Source organism: Nuphar pumila, chromosome 5, assembly GCF_984573655.1.
Source record: "Nuphar pumila chromosome 5, dmNupPumi1.hap1.1, whole genome shotgun sequence".
Lineage (NCBI taxonomy): Eukaryota > Viridiplantae > Streptophyta > Magnoliopsida > Nymphaeales > Nymphaeaceae > Nuphar > Nuphar pumila.
The window spans coordinates 18,500,726-18,520,056 of NC_143253.1; the positions used below are offsets into that span (position 1 = coordinate 18,500,726).

At 38.7% G+C, this 19,331-nt stretch overlaps 1 protein-coding gene across 1 annotated transcript in view; it reads right to left on the reverse strand.

Annotated features, from left to right (window-relative positions):
- Positions 1 to 667: 667 nt before the first annotated feature.
- LOC149836997 (Integrase-type DNA-binding superfamily protein) overlaps positions 668 to 19,331 on the reverse strand; it is a 31,091-nt gene continuing 12,427 nt past the window's right edge. Inside the window, exons 3-8 of the mRNA XM_090007944.1 lie at positions 3,237 to 3,325; positions 2,960 to 3,033; positions 2,842 to 2,892; positions 1,674 to 1,753; positions 1,029 to 1,576; positions 668 to 932 (exon numbers count right to left, since the gene is read on the reverse strand). Of these exons, the coding sequence (XP_089864070.1) occupies positions 882 to 932; positions 1,029 to 1,576; positions 1,674 to 1,753; positions 2,842 to 2,892; positions 2,960 to 3,033; positions 3,237 to 3,325 (893 nt within the window). The 3' untranslated portion in view covers positions 668 to 881. The remainder of the gene's footprint in view (positions 933 to 1,028; positions 1,577 to 1,673; positions 1,754 to 2,841; positions 2,893 to 2,959; positions 3,034 to 3,236; positions 3,326 to 19,331) is intronic.

Sequence of the window (19,331 nt, forward strand, 5' to 3'; positions counted from 1 at the left end):
AGTTCCAGCCACAAGACATGTGCCAACCTGAGACCAATGTGAAACTTTCAAACACACATGGCTTGCATAAGGAAGCTTAGTTACCAATCTATGCAAGTCACTTAGATTATTGTCAAATTTGCTGTCTCCGCTACAATGCGCTCAGAGAATCCATAAAACCAATGACTTGCACCAAGTCAACTGAAACAAATGCTTGGTCCATGTGATGACTGCTTCATCCACTAGACAACCACTTGGCAGATCAGTTTAGCTGCCTCTCACTCTAGTCTGAACTCTGACACAAAGTTAGTGCAGTCACGCATGGAATTCATATTTTGATGACGACTTTGATTAATGCATCAAGCATGGACTTCATATTTCACTTTTGACCATGTTCATGTCACATCAGGCCCAGTTTCATATTCTACATTCCAAATTTGGTTGACCAATGAACTATTATCCTCCATTAAAATGCCTTGAGAAAAAAGTCACCTCTCTAAACTGTCAGATCCTTGCAACAGGGAGCTGTGCAAATGAAGCCAAAGATTGGAACCACATTTGCAATATATGGTTCCAACTGGAATTTGCAGACTTTGAGATAATTGGCACCAATTGAGTTGTTACCCAGTCATGCACTCAAGGTACCACTAGAGACATTAATTGCTACTTCATCTGCTTATGGAATATAGAAGAAAACTTTTATAGCTTTATTGGAAGTCATCATAAAAGCCAACTATGACAATAGGTACAGGCATGAAGCTATTCCAAACAAAGAACTATGCCATGTTTGTGGGGCTATTTGTAATTTACATCAAACCAAAACTAAGGTCATATAATGGATACATCATGTTCAAAATGTAAAAGGCGTGAGAAATATCACAATTTAACAATGCTGAAGAGGCTTAATCCTGGTTGTAGAATGTACATGCAGAGTTAGGATCACTTTGCTGAAGCTGCAAAAATCAACATGGCAGATTTTATGCATGCATTAGCCAAGAATATGTACGTGTGCTAACAGAATGTTGCAAAGATGGTACAAAGATGCTTACTGTAGTTGTGAGAGAGAGACCTGTAGGGGGAAGGATGCTGCTCCAAAGAATAGAGTCCCCCAAGGGATTAATAGAGCTGCACTCGCCCATTATTTGGGTAGATGAAAGGGAGAAAACTGAATATGGATTTCTTTGAAGATTGAATGTGTTTAACACAGTAGTTTCTAATGTCGTCTCATTCTTTCCTATGCTACTGAGCTTTGGATCTGTCATTTTATAGCCACTTGCCATGCCATCTTTTTTTGCCTTCACTTTCTCCATCATATACTTGAAAGCAGTAGACTGTGATAAGATACCACAAGCAGTGACAGCTGTGTGAGACTTTCCTCTAAAGGAAACACCTAGGGAGGGAAGCTGGTAAGGTTCAGTATGCTGATTGGTCCATCCTAATGCTTTATGTCCTTTGGATGAAAGGCTGTCTTTCGATACAGGCACCGCTTGAGATTTGCATGGTTTCCACCATCTGATATAGCTTGTTAAATCAATCCTCCTTCCCAAGCCAAAATTATTGCCATATTCGCACCCTGTTGCTGGATCGGCACTTATGCCTTCGAGAAAAATACTAGGTCATCAACCCAATAGAAAAAATAGAGGTACAAAAATGACAACAATATCAGTGTCAGAGCTTATTGATGTTAAACTTACTACAGATCCCACTGCTGAAATATTTGTTGTCAAATATCTGGCCAAGGTTCATCATCTCCCATTGGCTATTTTGTGATTGTCTAAAATTGAAATACAAAATCCCATCAGTAGAAACTCATCATATGAAAAGAATCAACCAAAATCAGTGATAAATCTAACAAAACTGACATGACTAATGAAAAAAAATACATAAATTTGGTCAATTTCCAAAAGAAAAAATAAATTAAAAAAAATGTGAAAAATGAAATTTATGTGATGAAGATGTGCAGTTTCACATCTTAAGCAGGAAAATATCCTCACTTCATATCAGCTCACATTATTCAGGCTACGTAGTCAAAAAAGCTGCTGGCTCCGGCATATTAGGAAAGCAGCATCATGAGTTGGTAAAAGAAAGATGTATGTGACAAGGATAGTGATAAAGGTCCACACAGGCTCCTGTCTTTATATGCGTAACCACATATCTATTATGAATGAGGAAGAATACATTCTGACATATACACACACATGCATGCACAAATTAGTACATTTCTTTTATATTTTACCTATATCTTTCTTCAAGTTAAAGTTTATTTATAATTTTTTTTCTGATTGAGTATATTAAGTAGGTGGGAGATCTGTGTTCTCCGGTACTGTCCACCATTCACTTGGTCAGTAGTTAGTGGAACTGGGACTATCCTGAATAAAAGGTTCCATACAGCTTCCTTCAAGTGGGTGTTGGAATAATGTCAATCAAAGAGGTCAGGATGAACTGATCAGCAGTCAAAACTGAGTCCAAAACTCCCCATCACCTATATTTGGGGATTCATCAACAAAAGGAGAAGCTCATGTCAATTCTGGTCATAACAAGGATTAATATTAGTACAAGGGAAACCATTCTTCCAGCATACCACTGGACCCATTGGTTTTCAGCCACACCATAGGCAGAAGCTAATAGAGTATATTGGTCTTCTTATACACCTGAATGTACAGGATCATGCTCCATATGTGTACATGCAAAAGTTGTACCCTTCTTTTGGATAAATCTTGCATCATAGTCATACACATACCATGCTCATATCTATGTAACACTGTTTTCAAATACAGTAGACCGGCAGCAAGTTAATGAGAAAAGAAGCTTCATAATGCAATAAATGGTAATATCAACAATGTTTATTGCACTTCAGCATACCTAGGCGTGCCACGGTACTTTGAGCTTGCTCTCGAGCAACTGCTACTTTTTCTGAAGCATGTAACCAATATGGTCAGGCATTTGTAGTTAGCCACAGAAACGGTATCTAACTCCTTACCTTCTGAGAGATGCAAGGTAGTCCTCTCTTGATACCTTTTGCATCTCTTCAATATCTCTTCCATAATCACTAATCTGCAATATTATGACAGGATAACACGGTTCAAAAACATGAAAAGTTGACATCTTAATGGATGAATTATTGTGTCAGAACAATGTTAATTTGTTAGCACCGCCTATTTAAAGGATATCAGCAAAGGACACAATGGAATAGCATCAATGAATAAACGTCACTTTTCACAGGATGTCTAATCATCTTAAGTTAAATAGTTTCTCACAGGAAAATTAATGAGTGTTCCAGGGCCCCAGTATTTGAGTGCAGCAAGATCGTAAGCTCTAGCAGCAGCTTGTTCCTCATCATATGCACCTACATATCAGATCCGTCACAAGAGCCATGTTCAAGGGTTTTGAGCAAGCAATACCTGTCTTAATCATAGAGAAATTTTTTCTTGGTCCAAGGGCTTACCTAGGTAGACTGGAGAAGAGATCAGAAGCCATCATTCCAGAACAAGAAAGATAGTGCATCAGTTTTTGAGCAATACAATTGAAATAAAAAAGACAAATAAATTTTAACTAAGGAGAAATATTATCGGAAGGTATAATCTCATAAGTAACATGAGAGACTACAAACATCAAGAAGAAAGAAATTTTACAACTCAAAAGTTTCACCAATTTAACATGAAAAACTTCATATGTCATGTGCATGTCTGTAGTGTTAGCATTGTTAAAATGTACTCCATATATATATATATATATATATATATATATACCCGATAGGGGTATTTTTGTATAGTTGTTTTAGAAAACAACTATTTTTTGTTTTTCGATAAAATGTAATTTTTGTTTTTTATTTTTTTATTTTCTTTTTTGTATTTTTTTGGAACCAAAATAGGCCCCAACCATAGAGTCGTTGGAGCCCCCAACGGTCACAAATGTGACCGTTGGGGGCTCCCAACGACTCCATGGGAGCCCCCTTTTGGGCACTTCTTTTGAGCCCCTTGGCCTTCCTTTTCCTTCCACTCCCTCTTGTATAAATAGAGGTGAACCCCTTGTATGTTAGCATTCTTGAGAGCTCTCTCTCTTTTCAATAAGAGGCTTTTTATATTGTTGCCTTCTTAAAGGCTTGTGCTTGTATTGTCCTGTGGACTTGTGATATTGTCTCTTTTATTCATTGTTGTAAGTGCTTATAAGCACTCTTTATATTTTCGCAATACCTCATTACATGGTATCAGAGCCACTCGATTCTTGAAGGAAAAGTGTGGTTCGTGTGTTTCATATTTTTTGTATCTCTTCTCACTTCTTGGAAACATCATGGAGGCAAAGATCAACCTATCCTTCAAGCTCAATGGAAAGAATTACATGATGTGGGCATCGGCAATGGAAAACAACCTCAAAGGCAAAAAACTTTTGGGTTTTGTCATGGATATCGTTCTGGAACCTAAACTTATGCTTATGAAGAACGAAGGAGGTCAATAAAAGTCTCTTGAAGGAGATGCTCGCCTCAAGGCCATTGAAAATCATCAAAAAGAAGTGGAAGATTGGGAAAGCAATCACGCGAAAATCCTTGCGTGGTTTATGAACAATGTTGAGCTTAAGGTATGTGCTAATATAGCTAAATTTCGTCGGGCCAATGAGGCTTGGTCCTTTATGAAGGGTATGTATACCCAAAAGGATCTTGCAAGAGCGTATTTTTTGCAAGAAAAGATTAGAACCACCAAACAAGGTGATTCTAGCATTCAAGACTATTATAGTGCCCTAAACCCACTATGGGATGAATTGGCTCTTTTAGAGTCAAAATGAGTTTCTATGGAAGATATTGAATTAAGACAAAAACAAATGGAACAAGAACGATTGTTTCAATTTCTTTTTGGGCTACGTCCCGAATTTGAGCAAGTGAGATCCTCACTTCTCCATACATATATATTTTCTCCAATTGAGGATGCCATTGCCGAAATCACTCAAGAGAAGACAAGGCTTGGCATGAGTAAACATATTGATGAAGTGCTTGCCGTATCCAAACCCGGTAACAATGTAAGAACCTATAAACCTCCCCATTTTGGAAAATAAGGAAACTATAATGGAGAAAGAAAAATGATTGTTTGTCATCATTGCTATGAGTCGGGTCACATCAAACCCGCTTGCCCAAAGCTTAATGGAACTTTCAAGCCTAAGGTGGCCTCTCTTGAAGAAACTACCACCAAAGAAGATGAAGGCAAGAATGGTGACCTCAAAGAGACTCTTGGGCAAATATCTATGGCTCTTCAACAAATTCTTAAAGCTTCTTCCTCCACATCAGGTGCGGCTATTGCTTCTACATCATCACCCGGTACGTATTCTTGGAACCTTAACTCTGGAGCCTCTTTTCATATGACCCCCCATGAAAATGCACTTGTTGATGTTTGCACCAATTCAAAGGATTCTTGTGTTTCTACGGCCGATTGAACCTTTTTAAAAATTTCAAGTATTGGCTCTTTTAAAGATTCTCAAAAATTTTGTGTTCCAAAAGTAAGAGTTGTTCCCAAACTAAATTTAAACCTTTTTTCTGTCTCCCAAATTGCCGACCATGGATGTGAAATATCTTTCTCATCTAATGGTTGCTTTGTGCAGGATCTCCGGTCCGGGAAGCGGATTAGGCAAGGCCATAGGAAGGGAGACCTCTACTATATGGACCATCTAGACCTTCCCACAAATTATTTTTGTTCTTATGTCCAAGAAAAAAATATGGAAACTTGGCATAAAAGACTTGGTCATCCAAGTTATTGCAAAATGTATCTTTTTTCTTTTGGAAACAAATTTTGTAAGGAAAAAGAAATTAGTTGCAAAGATTGTATTTTTGGAAAAATGAAGTCTATTCCGTTTCCAACTAGAACTTTTCTTTCGTCAAGACCATTTGAATGGGTGCATTCGGATGTTTGGGGGCCTTCTCTGGTTATGTCAAAAGGGGCTATTCTTATTATGTTACTTTTATTGATGACTTTACTCGGTATGTTTGGATTTATTTTCTTAGTCATAAGTCGGAAGTATTTACTTTCTTTAAAGATTTTCATAGAAAAATTCAAAATCAATTCCAAAGTAACATATCTACTTTGAGAACCGATTCCGGTGGTGAATATTTATCTCACGAATTTCAAAACTATTTAACCCAAAATGGAATTTGTCATAAAAAATCATGTCCTAGAACCCCTCAACAAAATGGCCTAGTGGAAAGAAAACATAGGCACATTGTAGAAACCGCTAGAACATTACTTATTTCTAGAAATATTCCAAAGAAGTTTTGGGCTGAAGCCGTTCTAACCGCAACTTATCTAATCAATAGAATGCCCTCTTCTAAGTTAAAAAATGCTTCTCCTTATGAAAAGCTCTTTAAATTTTCACCCGATTTCAATCGTCTTCATATTTTTTGTTGCAAATGCTTTGTCCTATTGCATAAAAGAGATAAGTTGTCTCCAAAAGCAATTGAATGTGCTTTTCTAGGATATGGTAAAAATAAAAAAAGGTATAGATGTTATGATTTTAAAAATGATAAACTATATGTTTCAAAAGATGTAACATTTCTAGAAGAAGAGAATAGTTTTGATAAAATAGAAGAAACAAATGAAATTGATTACATATTTTTATATGATCTTATTGATGACATACAAAATGATTCCCTTGAAAGCATAGAAGATACATGTGAGGCGTCCAATCTTGATATAATACCCTCAAATGATAATAATGAAAATATGAATGTTTACTCAAGAAGAAATCAAGAAAACCCTATTAGTGCCCTCGAAAAATCCTCTCAAATTTCTGAATCTACTGAGGAACCACAAGTTAGACATTCTTTTAGAATATCAATACCCCCAAATAGGTTTGTATCCTATGATTCCTTGACGCCCAACTATCGAGCATGTTTAATAACCCTACATTCTTATTTTGAACCCGCTCACTATAATCAAGCTAAATCTATACCACATTGGGTTGAAGCAATGCAAGCTGAACTAAATGCACTAAAAAAGGCTAATACTTGGGAAATAGTTAATCTACCCCCACACAAAAAACCTATTGGGTGTCGCTGGGTCTTCAAAGTCAAAACTAAAAGCAATGGATCTTTAGAACGATATAAAGCTAGGTTAGTCGCTAAGGGATACTCACAAGAATATGGAATAGATTATAAAGAAACATTCGCTCCCGTAGCTCGAATGACCAGTGTCAGGACTTTAATAGCTGTCGCATCAACCAAAAAATGGCCTATTTATCAACTTGATGTAAAAAATGCTTTTTTAAATGGAAGTTTAAGTGAAAAAGTTTACATGGATCCACCACCCAGAATTAATATTGAGCAAGGTCAAACTCTTCGGCTTTTAAAAGCATTGTATGGCCTCAAACAAGCCCATAAGGCTTGGTATGATCGTTTTAATGATATCATGATAAAATTAGGATTTCACTCTTGTTATACTGACACTACTCTTTTTGTTAAAAATGCAGGTACTAGTATCGTTATGTTGTTACTTTATGTTGATGATATGATTATCACTGGGAATGATCAAAATAGTATTGTTGATGTTAAAAAATAATTTTGATATGTCTGATTTAGGTTTTCTTAGATACTTTCTTGGAATTGAAGTTGCATATTCTTCTCGAAGCTATATTTTGTCACAGATGAAGCTTGTTGCAGATATATGTTCCAAGTCTGGCATTTCTGATGATAAAAAAGTTGAGACTCCCGAGGTTATTAATGCCAAATTACGGTTGGAGGATGGGATTCTTCTGGAAGATCCCACACCCTACAAACAACTCATTGGGTCCCTCACTTACTTAACCATCACCAAACCGGATATCACCCATGCGGTTCACTCAGTTAGTCAATTTCAGCATGCTCCTACAACGGTGCACATGAGTGATGTTATCTGGATCATTCGTTACATTTAGAACACCATCAATAAAGGGCTATTTCTATCATCCTCTTCTTCCTTGAATCTTCTTGCTTATATTGATGCAGATTGGGGAGGTAATCCTAATGATCGAGTCTCAACAACTGGTTTTTGTGTATTTTTAGGGGACTCTTTGATTGCCTGGAGATGCAAGAAGCAGCAGAAAGTTTCACTATCATCTACTGAAGCTGAGTATCGGGCTATGACAACCACAACAATGGAACTTGTATGGCTTCGCAGTTTGCTTAAAGACATGGGGGTTGATATTACCGAAGCTTCAAAGCTATGTTACGACAACAAGAGTGCCATCTATATTGCAAGCAATCATACCTTCCATGAGCGTACCAAACATATCGAAATGGATTGCCACTATGTTCGTGACGAATACTTACGAGGAACAATTACTCTACCGAAATGGCTCCCCGCTTCATGTTTCTCCTTGGCAAACTTTCCGTCATTTTCCCGTAAAGTTTGAGGGGGGGTGTTAAAATGTACTCCATATATATATATATATATATATATATATATATATATATATATATATATATATATATATATATATTACATCAATACCCGATAGGGGTATTTTTGTATAGTTGTTTTAGAAAACAACTATTTTTTGTTTTTTGATAAAATGTAATTTTTGTTTTTTATTTTTGTATTTTCTTTTTTGTATTTTTTTGGAACCAAAAGGGGCTCCAACCATAGAGTCGTTGGAGCCCCCAACGGTCACAAATGTGACCGTTGGGGGCTCCCAACGACTCCATGGGAGCCCCCTTTTGGGCACTTCTTTTGAGGCCCTTGGCCTTCCTTTTCCTTCCACTCCCTCTTGTATAAATAGGGGTGAACCCCTTGTATGTTAGCATTCTTGAGAGCTCTCTCTCTTTTCAATAAGAGGTTTTTTATATTGTTGCCTTCTTAACGGCTTGTGCTTGTATTGTCCCTTAATGGACTTGTGACATTGTCTCTTTTATTCATTGTTGTAAGTGCTTATAAGCACTCTTTATATTTCCGCAATACCACATTACAAGCATGTCTGCACGTATGGGCATGGTACGTGAGTTGGAGGACTTGATAGTGGAGAGAGAAGGCAGCCTACACTCTCCCCTCAGCCCCCAAAAAGAAAAGAAGAAGAAGAAAAAGAAAGTGGTTTTCTAATATGTTTAATTTTTGTCAATCCAATTTGTCTGTGGTAGTACAGCTAAAAGCCATAACTATGTGATCTAAAAGAAAACGAGCTCCAAAGTCATAAAAGAGATATTGTACAAAACTTCTCGAGACTCCAATAAAAATGGCATTTCACCAATTTCAATCATCCATCTTATAAAATCCAAGTTTTCAAAAAAAAAAAATCGGACCCAGGTTGGATTCGGATCCCGACCTGGCACCCCCTTTCTGTGTTTCTATTTAAACACGGGGGGGGGGGGGGGGGGGTCTTCCTTTTATGAAAAAGGAAAGAACCCCCTGACTACTCTCTCTCTCCCCGCTCGTTCTCTCCCCCTCTACGTGACCTCCGACCACCGTCGGAGCTTGCGCTCGACTCCCAACGCCGACGACCTCCCTTCTCCCGTGTCGGCGACCTCCAGGTACGCCCCCCGACTCTCATCTCTCTCTTTCCCCACCCGATTTCTATCTCTCCATCTTCTCTCCCTCTTTTGAATCAACACAGGAGGAAAGCGCCCTCCTACCCCTTCCGTCTCTCTCTCTTTGCTTGTCAGAACCCTATGTTGGGATCCCCCCGAAATCCGAGGTGTGAAAGGAAGCTAAGTGGCAAGATCCCCTTCGGGGGTGCATTCTCAACTTGTTAAAATGTAATATATATATATATATATATTATAATATTATAATATTATATATATATATTTTCCTATTTTATTTTTTTTCTTTATTTTGTATATCAAATATTATCTAGTTCAATAGGAACTAGATAATACTAGTTTGGTTAAGTTTCACTTGGAACTTAACCAAAATCTAGTCGTTGGAACTAGTCCAACGACTAGAAGGGAGAGCTCCTTATGAGCTCTCCCCTTAGCTCTTGTATAAATAGGGGTAAACCCCTCTCTTGTAAGATTATCATTTGTAATGCTTTTTAAGCATTTCATATTGCTTCAATAAAAGAATATTTTATTTCTTTTTGTTTTTCATTATACCCTTTTCAAGGGTTTTTGATATTGTGTCTTTCTAGACACCATTTCTTGCGGATCTAAGTTCTTAGTTGGAAGATTCTCATTTCATTACACAACCGACCTTGATCTTATGGAAGGGTTCGAGTGGGAGCATGCCTATCGGGACCAGAAAGATGGTGAGCTATGCTTGAGCGTGGTGAAGCCAGAGGAAACTCTGGTGGAGGCCTGCAGCGATACTGACGTGCAAATTGTTCGTCTGACTTGGGCATAGGTTCGAAAGACTAATTGAACCGTCTAGTAGTCGGTTCCCTCCGAAGTTTCCCTCTCCCTGCTTCTTTTTCCCTCTGACCGCAAGTAGGCAGGAGGGCGCACCCTCCTGCCCCCTTCCTCTCCACAGTAAGTAGGCAGGAGGGCGCACCCTCTTGCCGTCGCCTCCTCTTTCAGGCTGGCAGGTAGGGGCGCGACCCCTGCCCTCCCTTCCTCTGTTTGGCCACCGGACAGAAGTGCAGCCCCTGCCACCTCCCTTTTTTTGGTTAGTTCAGCGGGCAGGGGGCGTAGCCCCTGCCCCCTCTTCTTTTGCTGCTGTCGGGCAGGGGCGCGACCTCTGCCCTCTTTTTTCCTTCAAAGACGGTGGGCAAGGGCGCAACCCTGCCCTCCCTTCTTTTTCAGGTTCAGCCCCTCACATGGGTCGACGCGTGTTTTTAATAGCGAAACTCACTTGTGACATTTGTGCAGTACTATGAGTCTTTTAGCGCACCCCATAAGCGCAACAGACTATATGCATGCATCGAGGCTCAAGCTGTTGATCACCTATGTCCAAAAATGCCAGCATAGTCGACAATTTCCAAGGTAGGTGAAAGTTGCACAATGGACAATAAAGGACAAATCTTGTAAATTAAACAATGTATATATACATATGTATATATTACACATTTAATTCAAGGACGCAGTTTTGCGATCCTTGTCCCCTTTCCTTTATGTTATTTACTTTGTCGTCGCGTTTTAGTGCACAGGTTATTGCTTACACATTTAATTCAAGGACACAGTTTTGTGATCCTTATCCTCTTTCCGTTATGTCATTTACTTTGTCATCGCGCTTTAGTGCACAGGCTACTGCTTACGCATTTAATTCAAGGACGCAGTTTTGCGATCCTTGTCCTCTTTCCTTTATATCATTTACTTTGCCGCCGTACTATCACGTGCATAGGCTTCTGCTAACGCATTTATTTAGCTAAGGTACAGTTTCGTACCTCGTGCATTGCTTACGCATTTTGTAGCTCGATGTGCGGTTTCGCATATCGAGTCTTGCTTTAAACATTGTCGTCGCGTTGTAATGTGTATAGGCTTGCATTATAATATATGTATTATTCTTACATGAATGCAACCTTGTAGCACACGCAAGAGCATATTCTATTCTACCTGTTTTTCAAGGTTTTAAAACTCGCCGAGTCAACTCGGTGACTCGGCTAGGCTGGGCCCTCCAACGAGTCAACCCGGCAAGGCAAACTCGGTTTGCCAAGACTCGGGCCTGACTCGACCGAGTGCTGGCCTTAGATCATACTGAAGAAAAAACTTCTAGTGCATATGAAAATTATCTCACATTTAGTGCATATGAAAATTATCAGATGTGTTTATTATATTTGCTAAGAAGCACACAACATTAGAATGAATAAAAAACTTCATTGGAAACATATAAGATTGAAATTCTTTTTTTTTTTTAGTTTTTTACCCAAAGTTATGCTCTTAAAATCTATCAATTATATTCATAATTTCAAATTTCATCAGCCTGGTATCTATGTTAAGACAATGTTCTAAAGGCTAATTCATATAGATGCAGTAAGGCTTGGCGATTTATTAGGGGCATATTCCTATAATTTCCAATGTCTAGGAAGACATTTTTTAGATAGATGCTAAGTGGTTAAGATGATCTAGGTCATATTTTATGTTGTTTGATGTTTTATCCAAACATATATGATTATCCAGAGATGTAATTTGCATGATATTGTGCTTTTAACAGTTAATTTTTGTGATGCTCTACTATGAGCATGCAAATTTCAGCTACCAATAATATGGATAATGAATTTGAACATATGTGTGTATGTGCATGTGTGTTTGCATGCCTGCATGCTCGTGGCCAACACTGCATTCAAGATACCAACTGATCATGCATATATTTCACATTTTATTGATCAGTATTTATGCATGATCCATGTTAAAATTGCCTTAAAAACCCATTTTTACCATTAGTTTTGAGAAACTGCATTGAATTGAATTTTATCAGAAAATTGTATTCTTCAAAGCTTTCCCTGCATATATTTTTAGTGTTTCTATTATAGTTAGAATTTCTTAAGTCTAGTTTAGTTCGCTTAGGTTTTTATTAGCTAATTCTTAATTAGTTTAGGAAGTTTGTTTTTTTTAGACAATAAAACTTGTTTTACTAAAATGGGCCTTTTGAAAATTATTGAAAAATGTTGGACTTGTTTTGAAAATTTTGTCTTACCCTAATATAATATTATAAATAGTATACTACAGCAAAAAGGAGGGGCTCTCCCCCACTTTGAAGCTCACGCCCCTCTTTCTCTCTTTTTTTTCTCTCTCTCTCTCACTACCAGCCGGTTCTTCTTCCTTCCTTCTTCTCCTCTCTTCTACTTCTCTTTTTCCCTTTCATCTTGCCGACGGTTTCGTCTTCTTTCATCAAAGGGTGCAGCATGACAAGTTCACATCGTGGAGAGGCCACTCTTTTCTCAACCCTTCCATCGAAGGCGATCCACGATGGTTCGTTCTTCGATCTTGTTTTTCTATAGATGTAGTTGCATAGCATGGTATATTAAATTAGTTCATCATATCACCATCAGCATATTCATTTAGTATAATTTAGCATCTGAAAAGAGAAGAAAAAAAATATGTCTTAATCTTCTTGACTTGCATGTAGATCGTTAGATTCATATAGGGTTTTTGTTCGTTCATCGTGTTGATTCGTAGTTAGCATTAACGTTTTTATAGATTATTTGATATTTATATAGGTTAGGTTGTTGATTTTAGTGTAGGTTAACCAAGCGACGTTTCAATTGTTTTCAGTTCCGTTTTGTTTTTTTTTGTTGTTGTTTTTGTTTCAGTCGGTTCATTCCATTAGTGTAGCTGCGTTTTATAAAGTTTTATTCAGTCATTTTTTTTAACATTTTATTTTTGTTTCTTGTCACTGCATGTTAATTTAAGTTCATTCATTTTTTTTTTCTAAGCTCAGTTGTCAATGGTTTTAGCAGTTTTGTTAATTAATCAGGAACAAAAAGACTCGGTGAAGTGTAGTGCCTTTTGTTTTTTGTTTTGTTTTTTTGTTTTTTGTTTTTTTGCGTCTTTTGTTTTGTTTTCTTGTCAGCGTGTTCCAATTACTTACGTTCAGCAATTTGTGTTACTTAGGGCATTGTTTATTCAGCATTATATAGTTCCTTAGAGTACATATTATGCTTTGATATTTCCTTATTAATAGTCAACCCCATCTCACGTTTTTAAGTTATTATAATACAGGTAGGTAACATTAGCAAAGTTCTAGTACTGTAGCTAGATTAATTTGAGGATGTTTGTTTTTGGAAACATTAGTATTGCATGTTCATTAGAATTTAGTCAATAGCTAAATAGAATAGTTTAGTCGTGATTTATTTCTCTAATAATTAGTTGTGCAATTAGATAATGATTTTCAATAGAGTGTGATAGATGGTGTACATCAGACTTAATGTTGGGGCTAGTGTTTCTCATAGATTGGTTTAGTTAATATAATGTGTATCATAGATTAGTAAATCAGATTTAAATTATTCCATAGTATTATGTTGTCTGGTTAAGTTAAAATTCCATTAGTCTGTTATATAGTTGATTCTTAAATTGTTAGTTAGTAGATTTTGTCTTCTATTGTAGTTAGTGTGTAGTCTAATTTCAATTCTTTTGCTGTTTTTTTTTGTGTGAATTAACTTTAGATTTCGCTTAGTTTTGTATTGTTTCTGCTGTGTTTGTATTTTTGTGTTTTGCAGGGAAGCGGGTAAACGTGCAAGAAAAGTGATTTTGACCCTCAGAAGAGCCCCTCAGGGAGCCCTCAGAAAAGCAAAAGTTCAAGAAAACATACATTACCTCAAGAAGGGACAAAAGAACTCGAAGCACTAAAACCTTTTCTTTTTTTTTAGACTAAGATTTTATTTATTCAATTCATTGGGTTGTAATAAGGCCATTTTATTCTTTTAAGCCCTCTGCGTAGGGCAACACTCTTTAGTTATTCATTTATTTAATTAATTCTTTTTCTTGGCAATAAAGAGTAGCGTAGTTGTGTGTGTTGAATACAAGTATCTCACGCAGTGGCGGAGCCAGGGGTGGGCAGCCGCCCACCCTAAAATTTGAAACCGAGTCGACTCATGACTCGGAAAACCGAATCGAATCGGGACTCGTGAAACCGAGTCGACCGGACCCGGGCTCTCGATGAGTCTAGAGCCTGCCAAAAGGGGCGAGGGGTAAAACCCTCACCAGTTTTCCTTTATCGTTCGTGCTCTGCCCCTCCGTTCCGGCGTTCCCCTTCTGTCACAGGCAAGGCGGCAACCCCATTCGCTGGCAACCCCTGTGCTCTGCAGTGTCGCCGGCCTCCCTTCGGTGAACCCGCGGTGGCGGTGCCCCCCTCCGAGCTTCTCCCTCTCTGTTGCAATCTCCGGCGACGCGAGGCATCGGTGTCGCAGTCAGTCGGACCTTCGCCAATCTCCGGCGACCATCGCTAGCAGCCGGTCGTCGCACTGTCTCAGGTAACCTCCCTAGTCCCTACCCCCTCTCTCTTGCTTTTCTTGTCGATCGGCAAACATGATAACCCTGTTTGCGGTTTCTGAGAAACCGGAGAAACCGAAGCCTTCGATTTCTCAGAAACCGCAAAGCATCAGACGACCCATGTCGCCCATGTCGCCGACCGAAAGACCTGCCGGCGACGACTGCCAACACGACGCCCAGCCATGCCCACCCCTGGCTCCGCCACTGGGTGAAACGTCCCAACATCCCAGCTGAATGCATATTTTCAGTGGGTTATTTTGTTTGCATTTAGCTGTTAATCTTCCTATCTACTTGACGCTATTCAATTCAATTTGAATACTGTTTGTCGGGCAGTTAGCTATTCCTATTTATCCGTGTTAACCAACTCCAACTGTTATATGTAGTTTTTGAGTTAAATCTAATTTCTATTTTTGCTTGCTTGAATTGTTAGTAATTTGGTTTAGGACAGGGTTTGTGTTTCACGATTTTTTTCGTCTTGGATTTTAAGCCAAAAGCGTTGTTAGTAGTATGGGTGTGGGACACACACCAACTGTTTGGTGAAATGGCTCACTGACTCAGCTGAACCAGTTTGGTTCAGATTTTTTGGCCACCCATTGTCTTTTTCTAAGGGTCGAGTTCCTACAGTGTTCGCACATTTTAAGCAGCGTTTAGGCATCTTTTAGGAGACAGTTTGCTGAATTGTTTTGTTCCATAAATCAGTACTTAACCCAGTCCCTAGTCATATTAAATAGTTTGAGAATTTCATACATTTAATTCCACTGTCATTGCTACTTGTGCATACACTTTACAGGATCGTCCTTCAAGACCATATCATTGTCCCCGAGACCCAAAGTCTGCCCACCCAAGAAAAAACTTCTGGCTCCGCCACTGATCTCACGTTCCCTGAGATCGACCCGGACTCCACCACTCGTGCGAGCCAGTTTTATATTTGGTGTCTGGCTTTCACTGGATTTTCATTTACAAATCTTTTCAAAACTACCACGATTTCAAAAAGACACCACCAACCATTATGATTAACAATTCCAGATACAGAATGTATCATATAGATCAAAGCATTGGTCTGGAGAAGTACCTACCCATATTCGGTAGGGTGGATTTGTTTGTATGTGGTACCGACTACCAATCATCCCTAACACGTCTTTGTCTGTTGCAAATGTTATTTTAAGAAATAGGTTTTGGTGCTACAGGGACTTCTCGGCATTTGTTATGATTAATTAAACTAGTTATTAAGTCATTCTACAAACCTTTATATGTTTAAATGACAATTTATATATTGTTTTTCTTTTAAAATCAAAAGTTAACAAAACCCGGTCCGAGTCACCGAGTTGACCCGCCGAGTCACGAGTTAATAAAGAACGAGTGGAGTCCCGAGTCACTGGGTTTTAAAACCTTGTTGTTTTCTACTTGCTCATTTTCAAAAGACACGGGTTTGCGCATGAGCGCTAGAGTTTTAAGAATGAGATTCCTTGCGAGAATCCAACTTTCCAAACACGTAGTTTTGCAAAGCAAATTCTGCACACTTTAGGGTTGCCAAATTGCAACTAAGTTTTCCCAAGTAGGCGCATTTGGGAGAAACGTTTTACAGCTTTGGTTCAATATCCGATATGACCCGGATGTCCCCGGTTGGGATCATGGGAATATGTTTGGTTGGGGTTTTCTTTTGAGAAACCCATACTCCTTTTATCGTAAGCAGTATCGCGAGACACGCGCAACATGTTGATACTACGATAACTGGATGAGAGATCCATGGCGATCTAGTATCATGCAAATTGCACAATGATATACAAGTTGTTTAAAAAGACTGGATCATGTCAAACTAAACTAAATAATTGCATCATTTCTTTTACGAAACAATGGAGTTGGGGTTTCTTTTAAGAAACTGTTACCCCTCTCATCGTAGTTGCACTTTTAGACAAGCACAACATGTTAGTACTATGATGATTGGATGAGAGGTTCGAGTAACCTCGAAGCGTATGAATGGCATATTATGAAAATATCACATAATGGTGATGATCGCCTTCACAGGCAAGATCCTCGAGCTAGTTTGAAAGATCAAAGCATGTAGAATAAGTCTTCAATTAAATAAAACATGACGCACCCATTCGCCCTGCTGTTTTCTGTTAAGTGAGAGGATGAGATTGTACAAAAACTCCGTTGGACAGGTTGTTAACAACCACCCCTCGGGCAAATGACTCGGTGTCCCCAGTCATCGGAGTTAGGAGATGAGACTACTAAAAATTATCTTAGGTGGTAGATCCCATGGACTTTTACAGAAGTTGGATGTATCCCTTGAATGAGTTGCCTATGAGGAATTCTCTCTCGATCATTGGTTGTCCTCTTACGAGCGGACTCAGTTAGTTATTCGGGGTATCAAAAATACATGGCATAATAAACATCCAGATTAGTCTCAGTTGTTTGTATGTTTCGCGCCTGTGCGTACCCGTAGGTCAGCTAATATCGAAACAAAGTTATCTTGCTTACACCACTTGTTAATTTGCGTATAATGTATAAATTTGATGTATATGTTAGATTTATTTATATTACTTGTTGAATTGTGTATCATGTATTAATTAACTGCTTATGCTAGATTTAATATAGTACGTATTGAATTGTGTATCATGTATGAATTAAATCATATGCTAGAATTGTTCTATATTGTCTTGTGCATCTACAAGTTTTTCATGAAATTGACAATGCATGTGCTAGAATTGTTCTATATTGTCTTGTGCATCTACAAGTTTTTCATGAAATTGACAATGCATGTGCTAGAATTGTTCTATATTGTCTTGTGCATCTACAAGTTTTTCATGAAATTGACCCATTTTATGGGTACATGTGACGATTAGGTTTACGAGAGGGGTGATGTCGCGATTGCAAGATGGCTTCAAGATCTTACTGTTTCTGCTAGCTTTCTGTGTCCTGAATACATTTTGGGTTTTGCATTTTGTATAAGGGTTTCCTCAGAAAATCCTATTTGGTATAAACTTAAAAAAAAAAATCTAATGCATCTGGTTTTTTAATGTTGTGTGAAGATTCAACCTATTGTAAAATAGAGGTTTTTATGCTAATGCGCCCAAGGTTGTCGACTTGTCTTTTATTTTCGAAAAACCATTTTCGCTGATTCACTAAAACAAAAACTCTAAAAAAAAATAAAGGATTTTCTAGTCTCTTTCAATTATTTTGAAAGGTTTACAAGTTCAAAATTTTGGGGCGTTACAACTTGGTATCAGAGCTTTAAGACAATAGTGATTCTTGACCATCGAGCATCTGCATCACGTTGTAAGTAAAGTCTTTTCTGCTTTTAATGGTTTAAACTAAATGAGTTTCACATTCTTGTTTGAAGTGTTTGCTTAAGAATATGAACCCTCCTGCTGATGCCCGAAGTGGCGAAGGTAGTGGCATACGTAGGATATATGGTCGCTCAGTAAGGGGTAGGGGTCCTATACTGTAAAGAGGCAGACAGTTGTCGACTTGGTCAGACTATTGGACTCGCAGGCCACCCCCACCCACGTTCAGTGATGCTTGGAGCTTTGCGCTCCCTGTTGCTTACCAGGCACCGCTAGTCGCGATGTGGGCAGCGGTACACTTTCAAGAGGACGACCGTGTGTCGTCACATGTTCGGGTCAACCATAACTTCAGATTTGGTGCATCGAAGGTGGAAGGCCCCTTGAATATACAAGAGGAGTCTACGAACTCCTTTGCCTTTTGCAGATAATTTTCCCTTTCTACATATCTACCAGCTCTGTTGGGATTTTGTATACTAAGGAAAAATATATGAATCCTTTTGACTTCGAGTTCCTTGAATCCTGACTTGTGCATCCTTTGGTTATATAAAGAATGGTGTGGAACACAAACGACAATTCGGCCGACAAATGGTCGGAGCAGCGGGGATTCGTTATGGATTCCCTTAGTACCCTGGCTGAGGCAATCCAGAGTCAGGTTTGTCCACAGCGGGATCAAGTACCATTTGTCGAGACTGGCCATCATACGACTGTGATGTATGAGAAGTTCTTGACGCTTGATCCCCTGACCTTCGCTGGCAAAGGCTGATCCTGAACTAGTCGAGAATCGGGTTGACGAGATCTAGTGCGCTTTTCAGGTAATGTCGATACCTGAAGAAAAGAAGACACTTTTTAAAACTTATTGGCTTAAGGATGACACTCGCAAATGGTAGGATACAACCTAGGGCATCCGATTTCTGGGAGCAACAATTATCCCTTGGGAAGATTTTCGTAGTACCTTTTTGGCAAACTACTTTCCCCCTCATGCGCGAGACAAGAAGAAGATAGAATTCCTTGAGTTGTGCCAAGGTGACTCAAGTCTGGTGGATTACACCACCAAGTTTCAGAATTTGGAACGATACTGTCCTGGCCTGTTCGAAGATAATCGCGAGCGGGCCAGAAAATTTATTTGGGGACTGAAGAAAGGACTCAGTCATCGGGTCCTGACCAATATACCCTCAACTTTCTTTGTTGCAGTTGCAGCAGCCACCCTTTTGAACGATGATTGGGAACGAGTTAAGGGTGAGTAGAACAGAAAG